General features: G+C 51.3%; 1 protein-coding gene across 1 annotated transcript in view; it reads left to right on the top strand.

Moving 5' to 3' along the window:
- LOC144822877 (solute carrier family 13 member 1-like) overlaps positions 1-22,841 on the top strand; it is a 701,886-nt gene that overhangs the window by 543,679 nt on the left and 135,366 nt on the right. The window contains exon 12 of the mRNA XM_078680852.1: positions 10,048-10,148. Coding sequence (XP_078536978.1) covers positions 10,048-10,148 — 101 coding nt within the window. The remainder of the gene's footprint in view (positions 1-10,047; positions 10,149-22,841) is intronic.

The raw sequence follows: 22,841 nt of genomic DNA, 5'->3' as shown, positions 1-22,841 counted from the left end.
AGAGTATCTGAATTAAGCAGAACACTCCTACCCAGTCAAAAGATCAGGGCTTTATCCATCACCGTTTTTTAGCTCACTGCACCATCCCAGTTCAGAACCCGGCTACATGCAAATTACTCTGACCCTGGCCCAGTGCATCATGGGAACAGGGCAGACCAAACTATCAAGCCAATTCTTTACTGGAAAGGAAACAAGCTTCCGGGGACCGGTTTCTGGCATTACAGCCGTCTTCGGCCCGGCTTGCTTGAATCCTGATGGTGCAGTGAGCAAGGGACTCGCATCTGAGCAAACCCTTCCACACTTGTGGTGGCCAAAACGATTCAAAAAGGGGGTGGAGATGGACAGAGTATCCGAATTAAGCAGAACACTCCTACCCAGTCAAAAGATCAGGGCTTGATCCATCACCGTTTTTTAGCTCACTGCACCATCCCAGTTCAGAACCTGGCTACATGCAACTTAGTCTGACCCTGGCCCAGTGCATCATGGGAACAGGGCAGACCAAACTACCAAGCCAATTCTTTACTGGAAAGGAAACAAGCTTCCGGGGACCGGTTTCTGGCATTACAGCCGTCTTCGGCCCGGCTTGCTTGAATCCTGATGGTGCAGTGAGCAAGGGACTCACATCTGAGCATACCCTTCCACACTTGTGGTGGCCAAAACGATTCAAAAAGGTGGTGGTGATGGACAGAGTATCTGAATTAAGCAGAACACTCCTACCCAGTCAAAAGATCAGGGCTTGATCCATCACCGTTTTTTAGCTCACTGCACCATCCCAGTTCAGAACCTGGCTACATGCAAATTAGTCTGACCTTGGCCCAGTGCATCATGGGAACAGGGCAGACCAAACTACCAAGCCAATTCTTTACTGGAAAGGAAACAAGCTTCCGGGGACCGGTTTCTGGCATTACAGCCGTCTTCGACCCGGCTTGCTTGAATCCTGATGGTGCAGTGAGCAAGGGACTCACATCTGAGCATACCCTTCCACACTTGTGGTGGCCAAAGCGATTCAAAAAGGGGGTGGTGATGGACAGAGTATCTGAATTAAGCAGGACACTCCTACCCAGTCAAAATATCAGGGCTTGATCCATCACCGTTTTTTAGCTCACTGCACCATCCCAGTTCAGAACCTGGCTACATGCAAATTAGTCTGACCCTGGCCCAGTGCATCATGGGAACAGGGCAGACCAAACTACCAAGCCAATTCTTTACTGGAAAGGAAACAAGCTTCCGGGGACCGGTTTCTGGCATTACAGCCGTCTTCGGCCCGGCTTGCTTAAATCCTGATGGTGCAGTGAGCAAGGGACTCACATCTGAGCATACCCTTCCACACTTGTGTTGGCCAAAACGATTCAAAAAGGGGGTGGTGATGGACAGAGTATCTGAATTAAGCAGAACACTCCTACCCAGTCAAAAGATCAGGGCTTGATCCATCACCGTTTTTTAGCTCACTGCACCATCCCAGTTCAGAACCTGGCTACATGCAAATTAGTCTGACCCTGGCCCAGTGCATCATGGGAACAGGGCAGACCAAACTACCAAGCCAATTCTTTACTGGAAAGGAAACAAGCTTCCGGGGATCGGTTTCTGGCATTACAGCCGTCTTCGGCCCGGCTTGCTTAAATCCTGATGGTGCAGTGAGCAAGGGACTCACATCTGAGCATACCCTTCCACACTTGTGGTGGCCAAAACGGTTCAAAAAGGGGGTGGTGATGGACAGAGTATCTGAATTAAGCAGAACACTCCTACCCAGTCAAAAGATCAGGGCTTGATCCATCACCGTTTTTTAGCTCACTGCACCATCCCAGGTGCAGTGAGCAAGGGACTCATGTCTGAGCATACCCTTCCACACTTGTGGTGGCCAAAATATTTCAAAAGGGGGTGGTGATGGAAGGGTATGCTCAGACATGAGTCCCTTGCTCACTGCACCATCAGGATTCAAGCAAGCCGGGCCGAAGACGGCTGTAATGCCAGAAACCGGTCCCCGGAAGCTTGTTGCCTTTCCAGTGAAGAATTGGCTTGGTAGTTTGGTCTGCCCTGTTCCCATGATGCACTGGGCCAGGGACAGACTAATTTGCATATAGCCAGGTTCTGAACTGGGATGGTGCAGTGAGCTAAAAAACGGTGATGGATCAAGCCCTGATCTGTTGACTGGGTAGAGGTGTTCTGATTAACTCAGATACTCTGTCCATCACCACCCCCTTTTTGAAATATTATGTAGGGAAGGGGGAGGGAAGTGCAACTGGGAGGCAGGCGTGGGAACCTGCAGGGGAGAGGGGGCTCGGGGTCAGCAACGGAGGGGCAGGGAAAATGAGCATAGTAACAGAGCAAGCAGAGAGAGACATGGAAAAAAATAAAAATACAGTGGCACAATTCAGAAAACAATACAGAGGCAGAATACAGAAAACAGGCACATTAACAAAGAGAGAAACAAATGAAAAAAACTGCAAAAAGTAGAGACTGAAAACGATAGAAAACCTGGCACAAAACAGCCCAGACAGCAGAGCGGCCAGCAGAAAAGCACCCTCGAACACCTACCTGCACAGAGAACGAAACAGATCAGTGACAGCGGCACTACCAGCGGAGCTGCAGGGGGTGAGAGCAGGTCCCTGACCAGGAGGTCAGAAGTCTTGCTAGTACTCCCTCTCAGCGGCCACCATCACGTAGGGAAGGTGGAGGGAAGCGCAGCTGGGCGGCAGGAGCGGGAACTGGCAGGGGGAGGAGCTGCGGGGACAGCAGAGGCGGGGAAGGGAAAACGGGCCGAGTAACAGAGCAAGCAGAGAGAGACAAGGCACAAAAATAAAAATAAAGAGGCAGAATACAGAAAACAATACAGAGGCAGAATATAGAAAACTGGCACAATAACAAAGAGAGAAACGAACAAAAAACCAAGCAAAAGGCGGAGACTGAAAACGATATAAAACCAGGCACAAAACAGCCCAGACAGCAGAGGGTCAAGCAGAAGAGCACTCTCGAACACCTACCTGCACGGAGGACTGTACAGATCAGTGGCAGCGGCACTATCAGCAGAGCTGCAGGGGGAGAAAACAGGTCCCTTACCAGGAGGTCAAAATGCGACATTAAGTTGGATCTTCGGCTGCTGCTGGTACACCCGGACGAATTTCAGTTGCTGGGTATACAGTTTGACGGGCACTGGTACATTGACAAAGCATTACCCATGGGGTGTTCCATCTCTTGCACTCTTTTTGAGCGGATCAGCTCCTTCCTAAATGGGTTTTCATGTGGCACACAGGGAAAATGATAGTGATGCACTACCTAGATTACTTCTTTTTTGTGAGTCAACCTGGTTCTACAGACAGTTGGAAAGTTTTCATGAGCTCATGGGTGACTTCAGGGTGCCACTGGCTCCAGAGAAGACAAGTTCAAGTTCAAGTTCAAGTTAAAATTTGTATAGCGCACTACTCACCCAGAGGGTCTCAAGGCGCTTGAGGGAGGGGGGGAGCTTTACTTATCAAATATCCAAGTTTTTAGTTGTTTTCTGAAGGAGAGGTGGTTCTGTGTGAGGCGGAGGTGGGTGGGAAGGGAGTTCCAGGTCTTGGCCTCTAAGTAGGAGAAGGATCTTCCTCCCATGGTGGATCTTTGGATGCGTGGAATTGCGGCGAGGGCTTGATTGGACGATCGAAGTTGGCGGGTGGGGGTGTAGAAGGACAGGCGCGAGTTGAGGTATTCGGGTCCTAGGTCGTAGAGGGCTTTGTGTGCGTGGGTGAGGAGGCGGAACGTTATTCTCTTGTTGACGGGGAGCCAGTGGAGGTCTTTCAGGTGATTGGAAATGTGAGCTTGACGGGGGATACTAGGATGAGTCTGGCTGAGGCGTTTTGGATGCGTTGGAGTTTTTTCTGTAGTTTGGCTGTGGTGCCGACGTAAAGGGTGTTTCCGTAGTCCAGTCGGCTTGTGACCAGTGCATGGGTGACCGTCTTTCTTGTTTCGGTGGGGATCCAGCGGAAGATTTTTTTGAGCATACGTAGGATGTTGAAGCATGATGATGAGACGGCGTTGACTTGTCTGGTCATTGATAGGGAGGAGTCCAGGATGAAGCCCAGGTTACGTGCGTGGTTCGTTGGTATGGGTGCGGTTCCCAGGGCCGGTGGCCACCATGAGTCGTCCCAGGCGGAGGGGGATGATCCTAAGATGAGGACTTCCGTTTTGTCCGAGTTTAGTTTTAAACGGCTGTTCTTCATCCACTCGGCTACTTCTTTCATTCCTTCGTATAGGTTGGTTTTGGCGGTGTTTGGGTCTTTGGTGAGGGATAGGATCAGCTGAGTGTCGTCTGCGTAGGAGATAATGTTGAGGTTGTGTTGGCGCGCAATGGATGCGAGTGGACTCATGTATACGTTGAATAGGGTGGGACTGAGTGAAGATCCCTGGGGCACGCCGCAGATGACCTTGGTGGCCTCTGATCTAAAAGGGGGGACTCTCTGGGTTCTTTCGGCGAGGAACGAAATTATCCAGTCCAACGCTTTTCCTTGTATTCCGACGTTGTTGAGGCGTTGTATGAGGGTGCTATGACAGACTGTGTCGAAGGCTGCGGAGAGGTCAAGTAGGATGAGGGCAGTAGTTTCTCCGTTGTCTAGCAGAGTTCGAATGTCGTCTGTTGCTGCGATGAGGGCGGTCTCGGTGCTGTGTTTGGCTCGGAAGCCGGACTGTGAAGGGTCGAGGGATTTGTTGGATTCGAGGAAGGCGGCGAATTGACTGTTGACGGCTTTCTCAAAGACTTTGGCAGGGAATGGGAGGAGCGAGATGGGGTGGTAGTTCTTAAGTTCTGTAGGATCTGCTGTAGGTTTCTTCAGGAGGGCGCTGAGTTCGGCGTGTTTCCAGCTTTCCGGGAAGGTGGCGGAGTTGAGGGAGCAGTTGATGACGTCTCGGAGATGGGGTGCGATAATGGAGTCTGCTTTGTTGAAAATGTGGTGGGGACATGGGTCGGTTGGAGATCCTGAGTGGATGGTGTTCATCAGGCAGATGGTGTCTTCAGTGGTGATTTGGTTCCAGGCGCAAAGGTTGTTGGAGGGAGGTTTAAGTTCGGAGGTAGATGGGGTGGGCTGGTCTCCAAAGCTGTTATGAATGTCAGCGATTTTGTTATGGAAGGACGAGGCTAGAGAGTCACAGAGGTCTTGGGAGGGAGTGATGTCGTTGGTGCCGGCGGTGGGGTTGGTAAGCTCTTTGACGATGTTGAATAGTTCTTTGCTGTTGTGGGCGTTGTTGTCGAGTTGATCCTTGAATGCTGATTTCTTGGTGGATCGGATCAGTTGGTGGTGTTTGCGGGTGGCGTTCTTGAAGGTGGACAGGTTGTCAGTGGTTGGATTTTTTCGCCAGGCTTTCTCGAGGGTGCGACAGATCTTCTTGGATTTCTTAAGGTCTTCATTGAACCAGGGGGCTTTTTTGCTGCCTTGCTTGATTTGATGGTTTTTCAAGGGTGCTAATTCGTCAGCGCTGTGGGTGATCCATTGTGTGAGGTTGGTGGCTGCTTGGTTTGGGTCCGATGATTTTTCCGGAGGGTTTTGGTGAAGCGATGTGATGAGCTGGTCGGTGGTAATTTTATTCCAGTTTCTTCGGGGAATTGGTTGTGGGTGGTTGTGGGTCGTGGTCTTTTTGTAGCTGAAGTGTACGCAGCTGTGGTCCGTCCAATGGAGATCTGTGGTGTGATTAAAGGAGATGTGCTTGCTGGAAGTAAAGATTGGGTTGAGCGTGTTTCCGGCACAGTGGGTGGGGGTATCAACAAGTTGTTTGAGCCCGGGATTGGCGAGGTTGTCCAAAAGGGTGGTGGTGTTGTTGTCGTTGTTCTTTTCCAGGTGGAAGTTGAGGTCTCCCAGTAGGATGTAGTTCTCGGAGGGGAGGGCGTGAGGGCTGATGAAGTCTGTGATATCTTCGCAGAATTGTGTGCGGGGTCCAGGTGGTCTATAGATGAGGGTGCCTCTAAGTGTGGTCTTGGGGTCGATGTGAATCTGGAAGTGAAGGTATTCGGCTGTTGTGAGGTTGTCATCGGAACTGGTCGTGATGCGGATGGTGTTCTTATGAACGATGGCGATTCCTCCTCCTGTTTGTTTGATGCGGTCTTTTCGGATGATTTTGTACCCGTCCGGGATGGCTATGGCGATGTCGGGCGCTGATGAGGTGTTCATCCAGGTTTCTGTAAGAAAGGCGACGTCCGGCGATGTGGTGTCGAGTAGGTTCCAAAGTTCAATGGCGTGTCTGTGGACCGAGCGGGTGTTGAGTAGGATGCATTTCAGGTGGTTAGTGTCGGAGTTCTGTTTGGAGTAAGTGGATTTGGTGTGGGTCCTGATGCAGTCGAACTTGCAGGAGTGGCAGGTGAAGGGTCCATGGGTGTGTCCTGGGGCGGCTTGGTAGCAGTTTGGTAGTCGGCCGGGGTTAAGGGCTGAGAGGGTTGTGGCGCCGTACGTTATGCGGGCGGAGTGGATTTTGCGGGGGCCAGGGGGTCTGGCGCTGGGCGCGGTCCAGGCGCGGACGGGCGTAGACGGTCTTACCTTTGCCACGCCTTCGGCGCGCATGGGGCGCGTCCGCTGCGCGTGAACGCTGCGCGCATTGGCATCTGTCATAAGTGGATAGCGGAGGGGGGTGGGGCGAGGGAGGAGCAGCTGGGAGGCGGGAGCGGGGTGGAGGGACGGGCTGGGAGGCAAACAAACAACAAAATGGCAGCAGAAACAAAAGCGAAACTAGGCGAGCTTAGGGCACAGTCTGGGGAGTCGCAATGGTATAGGCAGAGGCACCGGCACAATCAGGCAAATATTGTCACACAAGCAGTGCAATCCAGACAGTGGGGCCGAGCACGGTACTCTAATTTTGGGTATCAAATTGGGCTCAGTGTCCACGGAGGAGCGAATCGTGGTAGATAAGAAATTGCATATGCAATGGTTGCTAGACGCAATTTTGGAAAAGCACAAGCTAACAGTCAGGGAAGTGCAGGTCCTGCTAGGACACTTGAATTTTGCTTGTCGGGTAGTAAGAACGTGCAGGTGAGAGCGGTAGGGCAGTGGGGCCAGGTTTGGGGGTGATTCAACATACAACAATGATATAAAATAAAATAAATAATGAATGTTCCCTCGTCGTCTGTCGAAATCCCTTTCCCGACCTGACCCCACCGCTCTTACCTGAACAGGCTGCAGGGAGGACTTGTAGATAACTGGGCATGTCCTTAGCCGGGCTGTCGCTGCCTCATCACCACATGCGATTGTCTGCAGGCGCGAGAGATGACCTTTGGAGGATTTCAATGGTGACCTAAAAGGATTGTGACTGGGACGTACAGATATATTATTAGGCTTTGGTTTCAGTGTGTATTGACAGGGCAGGTGGTGTGCGGAGGAGTGGCCCGCGACATTAAAGCACGGGGCAGGAGCATTGCTTTCTTTGAATTCTTTCCCATGGTGGTAGTGGTGATGCTCTTGGGGCAGGAGCTGGCACACACAAAGGTGTTGTTCAGAATTGACAATATGGCAGTGGTACATGTTTTGACCAAACAGTCTGCAAGGGATAAGCAGGTGCTCAAACTGCTGAAAGTCTTCATGATGGGTTGTTTGAGACATAATGTAGCATTCAAGGCTAGACATGTGCTAGGGGTGGACAATGACATTGTGGATGCTCTGTCTTGTTCACAGTAGGAAAGGTTCCATGGGTTGGCCATGGAGGCAGACAAGGACAAGACACCTGTGCCCGTGGACATGTGGACCATAGAGGATAAAGGATGCTTCAGTTGGTGATAGGATCTTTGACGGACTCCACCATGTCTTGTACACAGGCATGGCCGGATTCTTTATCAGGTGGGGCCAGGTGGAGGGCTGGGGTTTGGAGCAGGGAAGAGGACATAGTCCAGTTCATTCTTGCATTGACTGACAAGAGTTTATCTAGAATCACAATAGCAGGGAAACTGGCTGGACCTGCCTTCATGGGCAAGCTCTTCGGGGGTTATGCGTCATCAGCTGAGGAGCTAGGAAGGAAGACGCTAGAGCGGTGGGTGATGTGAAAAGGGTTGCCAGCCACGTGTGAGGAGGCTTTTATTAAGGCATTTGTTTGACACAGTATTGGGGGTGCTGCCAACATTATGAAGCTGGGAAGAGGAGATGGTTTTGTTTTCAATACTGATGTCATGTATGTTTTTTGGGGCATTCAAGGTGTCCAAACTGCTGGGGAAGAAAGGGGTCACTGGGTTGGACTGGGCTGTTTTATTTGGTACCTGCACAGTGCGCAGGGTGGGGGGTTTTATATTTGGTTGTTTGCTTGGAGCAGGTGCAAGGCGATTGGCAGTTTAGTTGCCATGGGTCTAGATTAAGATTAATTCTGTAAACATAGATGAAGAACTACAATGGAGACTGGCAATAAAGTTACACAACAGTGCCCATGTTGACCTTTTGAGGTATACCAATAGGAGATGTTTGAGTTGGTTCAGGTATGTAAGGGATATGTTGAGGCAAATTGCATTCTCACATCTTTCGGAACTTCCAAATGCGATTACACTCAATAATGCATTAGAAGTCAAGTCAGCATATAAGCCCAAGTCATAGGAAATTCTGCTTTTTAATGATCTACTTGGCAGAATGTCAAGGGCTGAATAAGAGAGACCCTCTGGGGCTTGACTCTGAATGTCCGAGGTGTGGGTAACTCCTTCCAGTAGCCATGGTCTCTTCATTCGATAGGATGACAAGTGACGAGTTGGTGACTCCTAGAAAAAAACACAGTTCTTGGAGGAAAAAGCCTGGTGGCATAAAAAACCTCCCAGGTGTAATTTTAACGTTGATAGTCAGAGGGATTCATTGACAGATTGACTCTTTGCTTCATACAGTGTTGTTACAGTGGCAGATATGAAAATATTGTGACCTATTCTGAGATAAAAGTCATACATTTGCATCTGCACGCTATCTTATATATTTGGTTCAGATATCTGACTTTTATGGCTTTATGACTTTCAATATTTGTTAGAATCGCCATTACATCTGCAACTAGAAATTTGAAAAAAATGTGAAGTAAGATATTCAACTGTATTTCTTTTTCCACTCTCCTCTGAAAATGTATTTATCTCCATGGAGGATCTCCGTACCCTACACCTCCATTATACATACATGACTGCGCTGCCTACTCCCTCTTCCCAGGAAGTGCATTTACTCCTGCTGTGAATTTTCACATCTTCAAGTTTGTGAGTGTTCAGGCACTGTGCTGGACTGTAATCCCAGTCCCACATAAAGTTTGTAGACTTGGTTTCCAGTAAAACATCAAAGATGGACCAGAATATGATTTACAAATTGTACAAGCCAAGGAAATTACAGTCATTTTCCTAAAGTTGATTTGCTAAAACATATTTTACCTTTCGCCTTATTTTTCAAATTATTCTAATATTTTATCCTAAACATCCTTTTTCGTTCGTCCTACCCTTAATATTACACAACAGGGACACACCACAATTATCCTAAACTTTTCTTCTCCATTAAAAATAACTCTGGGAGTAACCACCGATATCCTCATAACCTTATCTGTGTATCTATCTTGCCATACACACAACGTTGGTAAGGAACCTCTTTAAAAAGTATTATCATTGCAGGAAATGTCTTTCTAATTTTCTATTTCGTTTTTAAATTGTAAGGAAAGGGTATTACAGATTTTAAAAATAGTGATATATATTTTCTAATATTTTACTTTCGTGAAATGTAATACATTTATCGTATAAAATTGTGTTGCTCAACTTCAATAAAAATAGTGCGGCACAATCTTGCTTTTGAGCTATTTAATGCAGCGTTAAACTGTGTCCAATGTGTTGCTACAGTCGTGGTTATGATGAAAGATGTTTTGGTAAAACAATTTTAGCAGAAGATGTTTAGAAAAGATTTTATCAGATGTTGCCCTAGGATCTGCTATAAAACAGTTGGTATGTGCCGTAACAGCCTAACTCCAGTGTATGTAGAAACCATATTTTACAAAATATTGTTTTAATTACTTAATTATTGGGGGCTTAAGACAGAACGAGCTGTGTAAGAGGCAGGATCACTGTGATTCCATTACCTAATATGTGGTGTATTTACATTTTTACAGGAAAGGTTATAAATCAGATGCTACCTCTTCTATCCTTTTTGGATTTTTATTATTTATAATTCCTGGAAAAAAGCCAAGACTATTTTCATGCAGAGCCAAAGGTAGGACTTCTTTTTTTGTGTCACACTTATTTAACTTTCTTTAATTGCTAAACTAGAATAAAGTATTTTCGTTCAGCAGATTATGTCAATTGAAGTGCATTAGGTCAGTAAGATTGGGGTGTGGTGAGCTTCAGATTTCCCGACAATCACACTGGCACATAATGTTATAAACATGATATGACAAGCATGGCCCATGAGAGTGGCTTAAAGGGCAGCGGAAAGGGAGAGGAATGCGGACTGGTATGAGTACAATTTTTTTTTGAAATTTGTTTTATTGTTGCATCAAAGTATACGGTACATCGTGAATAAGCCGCTGACGTGGCCTCAACATTCAGCCATGCGTGCAGCGTGTTTTTCGTTTAAACAACTGGTACAAATATCCATTCCCTCCAGAAATCAGTACATACCATGCAACCATGTGTGCAGGTCAGAAGACAATGAACTTGTATAGCAAGGAGGACAGTGTATGTTAACAGGAATATAATGTCCCGTCTCAAAGGGCGGTGGAGCGGGGCCTGTACAGTCTATGTAATGGTGGTACCAGAAAACGGGGGGGACAAAACCGTGGGGGGGAAGCGTGTGGGCGCTAGTGTGGTGGAAATATCGGCGATGGGCGTCGGGGGGGGCGGGGGGAAACGAGCCCAAGGAGCTATTCAGCCTGCACTCCAGAAGGGTGGGAAGTTAATCAGGATGCAGGGGGTATCCGGAACCTGCCTCAGGGAGGGGGACAACAGATAGACGTAAACGGTCTTCTCGGGTCGGGGGGGGAGAAGGAGTAGAGGGGTCACCCATTCGCGTGGATTGTCGAAAACTGTAGAGAAGCATGGCCCATTCCATGGAAATGGGAAATTTACGCGCGCCCCTGGCTTCTTCCTCTCTAAGAGCATCCTCCTCCGCCGTCGCCCACTTACTGACCGCCCCCGTCCATGCTGCTATAGGGGGACCTTCCGGGGATCGCCAGCGCATGGCTATGCATCTGTTCGCCAGCAGGAGCGCTAAGGACACGAAGCGCCTATGCACTGGGGCTTGCTTAGGGACATGGAGGATACCTAATGCGCTGGATTCCCAGGTGGACAGTGTAGTAAGACCTGTCAGGTCAGACAGTGTGTTGTGTACCGCTTGCCAAAAGGAGTGAAGGTCTGGACAGCTCCAGAACATGTGGCGAAAGTCTGCGGCGGGGGAGCAGCATCTGGGGCATAAGAATGGTGTGGAGGGATAGAACTTCTGTAAGCGCGCTGGGGTGAGGTACGCCCTGTGTAGGATATAGTATTGGATGTTCTTGAAGCGGGCATTCCTAGAGACGCGTTTAGGGGCCTCGAGCGCTTTAGTCCATTCCGAGTCATGTAGTGCGCGACCTATGTCCTCCTCCCATGTAGCCCGCAAGGTTGTCAGAGGTGCTTGTGAAAGTTCCCGAATGGATTTATACAGCCAGGTAACTAAGTGGCGTCCCACCCCCATACGCAGGACAGCGTGTATTACTGGATGCGTGTCTGGCTCGCCAGTGTAGAGGTTAAAATGGGGCCGGTATCCGGCAATCAGCTGTCGATACCTGAGGAATTGGCCCGGGGGGAGCCCGTATTCAGCGGTCAGGCGGTCAAGTGACTTTAACTGGCCTTCCTCAAATAACGATTCCAGATCCGTGATGCCGCAGCGCGACCATTCGGTGAAGAATGGCGCCGTAAAGTAGGAGTCTTGCCTGGGGCTGCCTATCAACAGTAACAACGGGGAATACGGAGGCCTATTAGGGGACATTCGGTGGATCCGCATCATGCACCGACGCGCTATCGCCACCTGGAGGGGGTACGTACGTCGTGGCTTGGTTCCCGGGAGAAGAGACGGGTGAGTTCCGGGGTTGCGATTCTGCCCGTCGAGGTGACAGTCTCCTGAGGGTAACGGTCCGCCGTCCAGTATGATAGCCATTGGAGTTGTGCCGCGAGGAAATATGACTCGAAGGACGGAGCTCCGAGCCCTCCCAGTGTCGTAGGAAGTTGAAGGGTTTTCAGGGCGACCCTATGGCGGCCCTCGCCCCAGATAAGGGTCCCTAGGAGGGAGTCTACGTCGCGGAAGAAGGATCTGGGTGGTATTACCGGCAAATTCGTGGAGTGGTAAAGGAGTCGGGGAAGCATTATCATTTTGGCTAGAGCTATTCTTCCTATTGGGGCCAGTGGGAGCTTATTCCAAAAAGCGACCGCCGGGCGTAGACTGGCAAGTGCTTTACGGTGATTCCCCTCGAAAAGGTCAGCTGGGGAATGATACAAGCGGACACCAAGGTAACGGGGGGCTTCCGCGGACCATGAGAGGGTGTGCGCTCCAAGCCCGACCTCCCGGGGGGGTAGGTTCGGGTGTAGGGGGTAAACTGTGGACTTGTCCCAGTTCACCTGTAGTCCCGAGGCCTCTGCGAAGTCCGCCAGCGCCATCCCTATAGGGGTCATGTCCATTTCGATGTCTCGGACGTAAATGAGAAGATCATCCGCGTACATGGACACGCAATGCGTGCTGTCTGCAAGTGGAATGCCCCATTCCATCCCCTCCCGACGGAGCCGAATCGCCAGCGGTTCGACTGCCAGCGCAAATAAGAGGGGTGACAGAGGGCACCCTTGTCTCGTACCTCGCCGAACTGCGAACGCCGGTGATATGCGTTTCCCGATACGTACCCGCGTGGTCAAGTCGGTATACAAGAGGCGTGTGTACGCTATGAGCGTTGGGCCGATATTCAGGCGCTGCAAGATCGAGAAGAGATAGGGCCAGGTGAGGGTGTCAAACGCCTTCTCCAGGTTATGTTATGTTATGTTATGTTATTTCGGTTCTTCTATAGCGCAACAGCTACTCCCGAAGGAGTGTCCCGGCGCTTTGGCGAAGGAAACCTTCAATATGGCAACACAACACGACAACAAAGGAAAATGGCAGGCCTATCTAGTAAAAAGCCAAGTTTTTAGAGCCTTTCTAAAGGACAAAAGACAGGGAATCTGTCTGAGAAAAAGCGGGAGCTCATTCCACGCACGGGGAGCCAAATGGTGAAAAGAGCGACCGCCCTGTCTAGCTCGTTTGATGGCCGGGACTACCATCTTAGACAGGGAGGCAGACCGTAAGGCTCTGTTTGGTTTATAGAGAGCCAAACGTTTCCTCATGTATTTGGGGCCAATGGCATGAAGAGCTTTGAAAGTCAGCGTCAGGCTCTTAAACTGAACTCTCTTGGCTATGGGAAGCCAATGCAGCTCTTGCAGCAGTACAGAGGCACTTGCACGTCTAGGGAGCCCGTAAATGGCACGGGCAGCTGAGTTTTGGACTACTTGAAGCCGCCTCACCAGGTACTTTGGAAGCCCTAGATAGAGGGCATTCGCGTAGTCCAATCTGGACCCTACAAGTGCTTGAACAATGATCCGTCTGTGTTTGGTGGATATCAGGGGCAAAAATTTTCTCAGCATCCGCAGGATGCCAAAACATTTCCCCGACAGGCTAGATATTTGGGGCCCATAAGAAAGATCATTGTCAATCATAATACCCAAATTTTTGGCTTTTACACTTGCCTTAGCAGGTGGAAACAAATCCTGAGGCCACCAACTTTTCCAAACTGGCTCAGAGGAAAAACCAAAAAAAAGCAGCTCCGATTTATCGGAGTTGCATTTTAGACCATGCTCCCTGAACCAGCCGAAGACCGCCTCTAGACAGCTTCTGATGCGGCTCCCATCAAACACCTCATTCCTGTTATGGGTAAACAGGAGTTGGGTGTCGTCGGCATAGGACACGATCTGGGCGCCGAAAGACTCCGCTACCTCTGCAAGGGGGGCCAAAAAGATGTTAAAAAGCAGGGGGCTAAGAATAGACCCCTGCGGGACTCCCACTTCCAGAGGTGCCATAGCTGCGGAGTGAGGAGGCGCCCAGATCGTTTGTCGGCGGTCGGCTAAGAAGGATTTAAGCCAGTTCCACACCGTCCCCCGAAGACCACATTCCCAGAGACGTATTAGGAGGGTTTCGTGGGGAACGGTGTCGAACGCCGCCGACAGGTCCAGCATGACCAACATGGCCTTGCCTCCCGCATCCAGCACCTCTCTGATGGCGACAGTGACTTCCAGCAACGCGGTCTCCGTGCTATAGTTTGCACGAAAACCGGATTGGGTGTTGTGCAACAGATCGTTCTCTTCGATGTAGTCCGAGATCGTTCTGTGCACATGTCTTTCTGCCACCTTCGCCAAGGCAGGAAGGAGAGATATAGGCCGATAATTGGCATGAACGGTGGAGTCTAAAGTTGGTTTTTTTAGAAGTGGCAAAATAAGCGCAGCTTTCCACGCCGAGGGAACCACACCGGATGACAAAGAAGCATTAAGAATGGAGTTAATAGGACCATTTAAGACTGGGGCTATTTTCCTAAGACAGGAGACCGGGCAAGGGTCCAAAGGTGAACCAGACTTCAGTCCAGTAAGAAGGGCTAATGAAGCGTCAGGGCTTAACGGGGGAAATTCGCAAAGAGTAGGGGCCACCACTGGGTTGGTGAGGGAAAGAGCACCCGTTAAATCCACCTTAGTACCATTGGAGTAACTGGCAAGAGACTCTTGAATAATCGTTATTTTTTTAACGAAATAGTGTGCCAATTCCGTCAGCCAAGATTTTGAAAGGGATTGATCCAAGGTACTAGAGGATGGTGCAGTAAAATCCTTAACAATTTTAAAAATTTCCCTACTTGTGTTGCCCGCCTCGTCAATACGACGTTCCAGATGAAGTTTTTTCTCATTCCAAATCAGTTTGTGGTAGGATCTAGTCAGAGTTTTAAATTTGGCTTTAGCCGAAGGATTGTAGTCCTTCCGCCAGACTCTTTCGGCTCTCTTGCAATTTTGGCGAGCTTCCCTGAGCTGAGAAGTAAACCAAGGGGCGGAGAGCCTCTTATTGCCCACCTTAGTCATTTTCTCAGGAACGAGAGCTGCCAATCTTGCCGTGAGCCAGTTGGTAAAATAGAGTAGATCGTCTTCAACGTAGCCCGATAAAGTACAGGGTGTAGCTTCCATCACCTGTAATAGGCTCTCATTAGAGAGAAGATGAAAGGGTCGGGACACACGTTTAGAAGAACTCACAAATTTTCTTCTGGGAGGAGAAACACAGGGCAGGAAAAAGGTGATCAGATAATGATCTGACCACAAAACCGGCTGCGGCGCTTGAGAATCAATAGGACGGGAGGAAAAGACTTGATCTAGAGTATGGCCTTTATTATGTGTAGGTTCATGGATGAAAGATGATAATCCCAGCATGGTGGTGATATCTATCAATTTAGTAGTATCTGGGTTAGTAGCATCATCCATATGAATATTTAAGTCACCGAGCAGTAGACAGTGTTCAGATTTTAGGCACGGGACTGAGAGTGCTACTTGGAGCTCATCTAAAAAAGAGCCTACAGGGCCAGGAGCTCTATATAAAACAATACCGGTACAGGCCTGAGATGAGGAGAGATGGAGTGTAAAGCCAAGGGCCTCTGTCTCCTGAATGTTGTCAACCGGAAAAGTGGTGCAGTGCAGCCGTTTGTTGACAATAATAGCCACACCGCCTCCTCGTCCCGCCGCTCTATCTCTCCTAAAGATGGAATAATCGGGAGGGATGGCGTTGACTAAGTCAGGAGTTGAGGAGTCACTTAACCAAGTTTCGGTCAGGAAGAGACAGGATACATTAGAGTTATGCAACAAGTTCCAAATATCAGGCACATGGCCACCTAAAGAGCGTGTATTAAGGAGTAAACAGACGATAGGAGGCGGTTTAGAAATCAAGGTGAGCTTTTCACATTTCGAGAGGCGCCAACCACAATTGGAGCATCCTTTGCTTAACGCCCGACTACCGGGGAAGACATAGTGGCAACGACCCACATGAGAACGAAGAGTTAAAAGAGTTTCAGAAGAGTATCTATACGACATACTGAAGACAGACAATAGTAAAGCACCTGACAATAAGTAGAACCAGCCAGCCGTCCTGCCCCGTCCGCTCCCGGAACGCTGACGGGCGCAGACGGGCAGGACTCTGGCACGACTCAGGCGCAGAGAAGGCGCCACCCTGCGCGTCACCGCTGCGCGTTGAAAGAAGGTGGAGCTTTAAGTAGGCCGGCGTAGATAGCCTAATCAGGCGCCACGACCCGCACCAAGATGGCGGCGTCTGGCTTCCAAACCTGACAAATATGGCGCTCCCACACACCCCAGAACCGGACCCGCTAAATAGCGGTGCTTTTGTATATTTTAAATGTGGGTGAGGGGCAGTAATAGCGCTACAGCGAGCAGCTAAGATCAAAAATTATTTTAAAATTGAAACAAAAAATTAAAAAGCGCTGATACAGCAGTAGTCAGTCACCGCAATAGCGCGAGCGCACAAACCAAGCAGCGCGAGGCAGCCTGTCTTCAAGGAACCTTTGCAAGGAGAGCCCCTGCATAGGTTCCGCCTTAAGTAGGCCGGCGTAGATAGCCTAATCAGGCGCCACGACCCGCACCAAGATGGCGGCGTCTGGCTTCCAAACCTGACAAGTATGGCGCTCCCACACACCCCAGAACCGGACCCGCTAAATAGCGGTGCTTTTGTATATTTTAAATGTGGGTGAGGGGCAGTAATAGCGCTACAGCGAGCAGCTAAGATCAAAAATTATTTTAAAATTGAAACAAAAAATTAAAAAGCGCTGATACAGCAGTAGTCAGTCACCGCAATAGCGCGAGCGCACAATCCAAGCAGCGCGAGGCAGCCTGTCTTCAAGGAACCTTTGCAAGGAGAGCCCCTGCATAGGTTCCGCCTTAAGTAGGCCGGCGTAGATAGCCTAATCAGGCGCCACGACCCGCACCAAGATGGCGGCGTCTGGCTTCCAAACCTGACAAGTATGGCGCTCCCACACACCCCAGAACCGGACCCGCTAAATAGCGGTGCTTTTGTATATTTTAAATGTGGGTGAGGGGCAGTAATAGCGCTACAGCGAGCAGCTAAGATCAAAAATTATTTTAAAATTGAAACAAAAAATTAAAAAGCGCTGATACAGCAGTAGTCAGTCACCGCAATAGCGCGAGCGCACAATCCAAGCAGCGCGAGGCAGCCTGTCTTCAAGGAACCTTTGCAAGGAGAGCCCCTGCATAGGTTCCGCCTTAAGTAGGCCGGCGTAGATAGCCTAATCAGGCGCCACGACCCGCACCAAGATGGCGGCGTCTGGCTTCCAAACCTGACAAGTATGGCGCTCCCACACACCCCAGAACCGGACCCGCTAAATAGCGGTGCTTTTGTATATTTTAAATGTGGGTGAGGGGCAGTAATAGCGCTACAGCGAGCAGCTAAGATCAAAAATTATTTTAAAATTGAAACAAAAAATTAAAAAGCGCTGATACAGCAGTAGTCAGTCACAGCAATAGCGCGAGCGCACAATCCAAGCAGCGCGAGGCAGCCTGTCTTCAAGGAACCTTTGCAGGTCCATAATGAGGCAGGCGGCGCGGGGAAATCTGCCACGTATCTGGTCTTGAACGTGGAAGATTCGGCGGAGGTTCTGGGAGGTGTTCCTTCCCGGGACAAAGCCGCATTGGTCTGGGTGGACCAGCGGGCGTATGATCTGCGCATAACGGTCAGCCAGAAATTTCCCCAGGATTTTACAGTCGGCCGACAGGAGCGTAATGGGGCGATACGACCCCATGTGGAGTGGGTCTCTGTGGGGTTTGGGAAAGGTGACAATCACGGATTCCCGCAGTGACTGGGGTAATCTCCCTAGATGAAGAGACGTCTCGAACACCTGTGATAAATGGGGGACTATTAGAGGCGAGAAAGTCGAGTAGTATTCCAACGGGAAACCGTCCAGTCCCGGCGCTTTATTCCGGGACATGGCGCGAATTGCCTGGGTAATGTCAGAAGGTTTTATCCTGGCGTCAAGGGCGCGCTTGTCTATGTCCGAGATTGTGGGCAGCGTCAGTGGGTCCAAAAAGCGGTCCACAGAGAATGGGGAGGATTGGGTCGGGGTCCCGTACACTTGCGTATAGTGGCGCTGGAACGCTAGGAGGATCTCGGCCTGCGAGCGTACCAATACACCATCCGGGTTGACAATATCCGTGATCGGCTTGATTTCGGTGTCCTGCTTCGCCATCCAGGCTAGTAGCGCTCCAGTCTTGTCTCTGTCCTTATGAACCCTAGAGGCGTAAGCCCTAAAATTGTATCTGCGGAGGTCAGCGCAGGCAGACTGATACTCCGTCTTCGTCTTGGCCATGAGCACAGCGTGTTCCTTCGAGTCGTCAAGCCGTTTAGTGAGCGCGGCCAGAGATTGTTCCGAGGCTTGGAGCGCCCGTTCCAAGGTGCGACGCACTCCCACCACCTGCTTGATGCATTCCCCTCGCGCCACCACCTTAAACGCGTCCCATTCAACCAGTACCGACGATGCCGTGTTAGTGTTGTGCGCGAAATAATCGCGGATACTGGATTCGTGTGCGTCTCTGAATACTGGATCTGAAAGGCAGGCCCTAGGGAGGCGCCAGGTGGGGACAGGTGGGTGCGGGGGGCGCCAGGTTAGACGAATGATATGAGCGTCATGATCCGAGAGGATCCGACCCAGGTAATCCATGGAAGTGATCTTAGGGAGGATAGGTGCAGAGCAGAGGAAACGGTCCAGGCGGACCCTAACGTTATGTGGGATCGAGTGAAAGGAGTAAATGCGAGCCAGTGGGTGTAGGTGTCGCCATGCGTCAGTGAGTGCCCAGTGCGTGGTCCATGCCCTGAAGAGTTCTGCCTGTCGGGGAGCCGGGGAATGTGCGGGGGGAGGATGCGAGCGGTCCAGGGTGGGGTCCAGCGTGCAGTTATAGTCACCTCCCAACACCCACGGAACTGTAGTGAACTGGGCCAGAACGCCCGTGAGGTGGTCCCAGAATTTATCCTGATCTATATTGGGGGCGTAAATGCTGCCAAGGAGTATACCCTGTCCATCAAGTATTCCCTCTAGGAGCGCATACCTGCCCTCTCTATCTATCACCCGTCGGAGCTCTCGAAAGGGAGTACCTGGCCTAACCCAAATTAACGCGCCGCGCGCAAACGCTGAATAGTGAGTGGCACAAAAGGTCCCTCGCCATTTGAGCTGCAGGCGAGAGAGTTCGGTGGCGTTCATATGCGTCTCTTGCAGGAACGCAATATTGGCTGACATACGCTTAATGTATGAGTAGACAGTGTAGCGTTTGCTGGGCGTGTGCAGGCCTCGCACATTTAGTGTGAGGATATTAATGTCTGATCGTGAGTTCGCCATTCATACGGTGACATGAGTGGGAGAGGGACCCCCTTGAAGCCCCCGACGGCCGCCAGTGTGTACGTGTCCCGAGTATTTCTAGTGCGCCATGCTTCCACAATCATGGGGGAGGGACTCTGGGAATTAACCGTAAACAGAACTTTGGGCGGGAAACAGTCCCAATACTGAGGATATTTCACCGGAGGTGGCATATCCAAACAAACGTCCCACTAGGGGAAAAAATACAATGGGTATCTGCGGGGGTGGCAGCGTGTGTCGCTGCTGGGCCTGTGCGCGGGTCGGGCTCTGGTAGGATAAGCGTCTATCGCTCGCAAGCGCTCACAATTATTAAACAAAACAGTCTAGGCTCCTAGACGCCGCGCAATACAATAGGTCACCATGAAAAGGATATAACAGTAGAAAGTTCTTTCATCATGAAGAGGTGCCAGGTTGATTGGCCAGGGTAGCGTCCGAGGTTTGTATCATAACAAGGGGGGAGGAGATTGGTCCAATTCCCGACATTGTTCCGTCGCTGTCCCGGTCTTTCTCTGGGGTGAACAGGTGCGGACGACCCTCCAAATCCGACACTATGGGTGACGTGTGTAGTCCAGTCACCGCTCTTAAGGCTTCTCGTCGCTCTTGCATGATTTGCGTGAGATCGGGCGAGCCCGTGGGGGATGATGTTTGGCTTTTGGGGCGGCCTGATCGAGTGCGGCTCGCACCTCGTCTCCTGGAGCGTCTGAAGTCGTTGTTGCGTGCTCTCTGGGGTCCAGGATTAGGGATTATTGGGCAGTGGAACTCAGTCCAGTCCTGTGCTTCCTCCGCCGTGTTGAAAAAGAGGGCTTTCCCCTTGTGCAGTACTTTTAGGCGGGCCGGGAACAGCAGGGAGTATTGAAGGTCATTTGCGCGGAGGCGCCTCTTGACGTCGAGGTAGGTGGAACGCTGGTGTTGGACCTCTCGGGCATAGTCCGGGAACACCATAACGTGTTGGTCTTCCACTTGTAGGGGGCCCGCCGTCCGGGCCGCACGAAGCACCGCATCGCGGTCCCGGAAATGTAAGAATTTAGCTAACATGGGTCGCGGAGGGAGGCCCGGCTTGGGCGCCCGGGCCGGGACCCTATGTGCTCTTTCAATGGAAAAAAATGCCGACCTTTCCGCCTCCGGTGTGAAAGATTTGGTCCAGAGCTCCATGTACGTAAGAGGGTCCGAGTTCTCAATTCCTTCCGGCAAGCCCAGGACGCGGATGTTACAGCGTCTCGAGCGCCCTTCCAGGTCCACCGTGCGTTCCTCGAGGGCCGCCACGCGGTGCAGGACCTCCTTCAGTTCCGCCTCCTGTGTTTTCACCGCAGGTCGGTCACAATCCGTTCTCCGTCTTTCACTCTGTCCGCCAATTTGCGGTGGTCGTCGCGGATTAGACTGATGTCCGTCGTCAGGACGCCCAATCTCTCCTCCATTGATAGGCGGGATAATTCGATTGCCGCCAATACTTGGTCCAATTTTGCCGATAGTGTGGGGTCGGTTTGCGACGCGTTGGCTTGCGTCCATGTTCTCGTTTGAGGCATCCTCTCGGGGGCCGTCTCGGGGACAGTCATCGTCTGCGTGGGTCTCGTCTTCCCCATGAGTGCAGTTAGAGATGGGGGGGGCCCGGCCCTCCGCGCGTTCCGTAATCAGTAAACCACCTCTCCTCTGTATATCTGGGTGGGCAGTAGCTCAGAGTAGGTTGGGCCCCTAGCCTCCCTTGGTCTCGGGGCGGTCACTGCGTTCCCTCCTTCCAGAGGACCTCTGCTAGAGTGATGTGCGGTAGCGAGGGGGTGACAGCCCAGGTGTCAGGAGATGCACAGCAGATGGTCACTGCGCCTACTGTCCAGGTTTCTCCAGGGACAGGGTGCGTGACAGTGAGGTCCGATCCCACCCCCTCAGGCGACCCCGGGGGTCGACGAGCAGGCGACCAGGGCCCGGGAGGGGGGAGGGGGTCGATGAGCGACTCCGGTATGGCGTGTGATCGCACTTGCAGGGTGAAGTCCACGTCGATCACGGCGTCTCGGCCTCTGCGGGCGCCATCTTAAAGTCAGGCACTCGGGTCCTCTGGGTCACGCAATGCGGCAGAAGAGTTCTGAGCCTCCCCCCCCCCCCGACCAAGGGCCGGCGCCGTCCGCGACCCCTCGGCGGGCCCCAGATGGGGTAGGAGGCCGCCGGGTCTCCGGCACCGAGGGTCACAGGAGGGGAAGGGGGGGGTAGGGGGTCGACACTCACCGCCCTCAGATGGGATCGAGGTCTCCGGAGGACCCAGCGGCACACAGGTGGTACCCCCACTGGCGTCCGTCAGTTTGAGACAGTGGGCCGATCAGCGCTGGGGTGGGCTCCCAGTCGTGTAGGAGCGCCGGTTTAGTGGATCGTCGGGACGGCGGCCGCCATCTTGCGCACCGGGCTGTCACCGCAAGAGATCACCTGGCGTGGTGCAAGGGCTCGTGAGTTGGTCTCTTTGCCCTGCGGTGAAGGTCTGGGGCCGCCAGTCGTCCTCTCCGCCGAGTGCCGTCGCCTCGAGGATAGTCCCTCAGTGGTGCCCACCGCTGGTAGAGGGAGCCGCGCCCGCCATTTTAGATACTCGGCGCCCGGCTCCGGTGAGGGACGGGACGGTGATCGGCGCTCGTCCGCAGCCCCCGCAGTTTCATCAGAGGTCGCCCACAGCAGGTAAGCCTCAGCGGAGCAAAATGTGTGGGCTGAGGCTCCCGGCGATCTTAGGAAATGGGCAAGATGCTAGCCCGATCGCGGAGCCTCAGCAGGACACAGCCGCCATCGTGGCTTGCCAAGCCACGCCCCCGACTGGTATGAGTACTAAGTGAGACAAACACAATATTTTATAGAATAAGCAACATTTTGGGGGACTTTCAACAACAAAGATGAGAGTGTGGTGTGGGTTTTTGTCAGAGTGTGCGAGCAATAATCCCAGACGAAATTTTGGCAGAAACCTCACCATACCCAACTGAAAGCACCTGTGTGTACCCCACTATTAATCAGAAAATACAATTAAATTTGTAACACACCAAACACCCCCCTTAAGCTACGCCCCTGGTTGTGGGAAAGGATTTTGGTACCTGCATCAGTATCTGGTTTACATAATAGAACACTGGGTGCAATCTTGGCTTAAAATGCTTCACTGTGGTGATAATACCTGCACAATCACCCAAGAGATCCTACAAATGTCGGTGCCCATAAATTACTTCCTTCTGGAAAGCATTTGCAGAAGGGATGCTGACACTTTAACAAAAATGAGAATTGTATGATATTTTTGGACCCCATTTGCAATGTCACAGGACAGACAGGGGCTAGTGGGTCCCAACAGTTAGGGGTCGAGGTTGTTTTCAACTTACGTCTAGGGGTCCTTCTTTCTATAGCCCTGCTAACTGAGCCAAGTACAACCCATTCTGCCGTTGACTTTCAGAATAGCTAGTGCGAGCAGTTGAAATCTTCTAAGGGAGGGGTTGTGGGGACCAAAA

Source organism: Lissotriton helveticus, chromosome 3_1 (assembly GCF_964261635.1).
Source record: "Lissotriton helveticus chromosome 3_1, aLisHel1.1, whole genome shotgun sequence".
NCBI classification, from domain to species: domain Eukaryota; kingdom Metazoa; phylum Chordata; class Amphibia; order Caudata; family Salamandridae; genus Lissotriton; species Lissotriton helveticus.
This window is presented reverse-complemented; position numbering and strand designations above follow the sequence as displayed.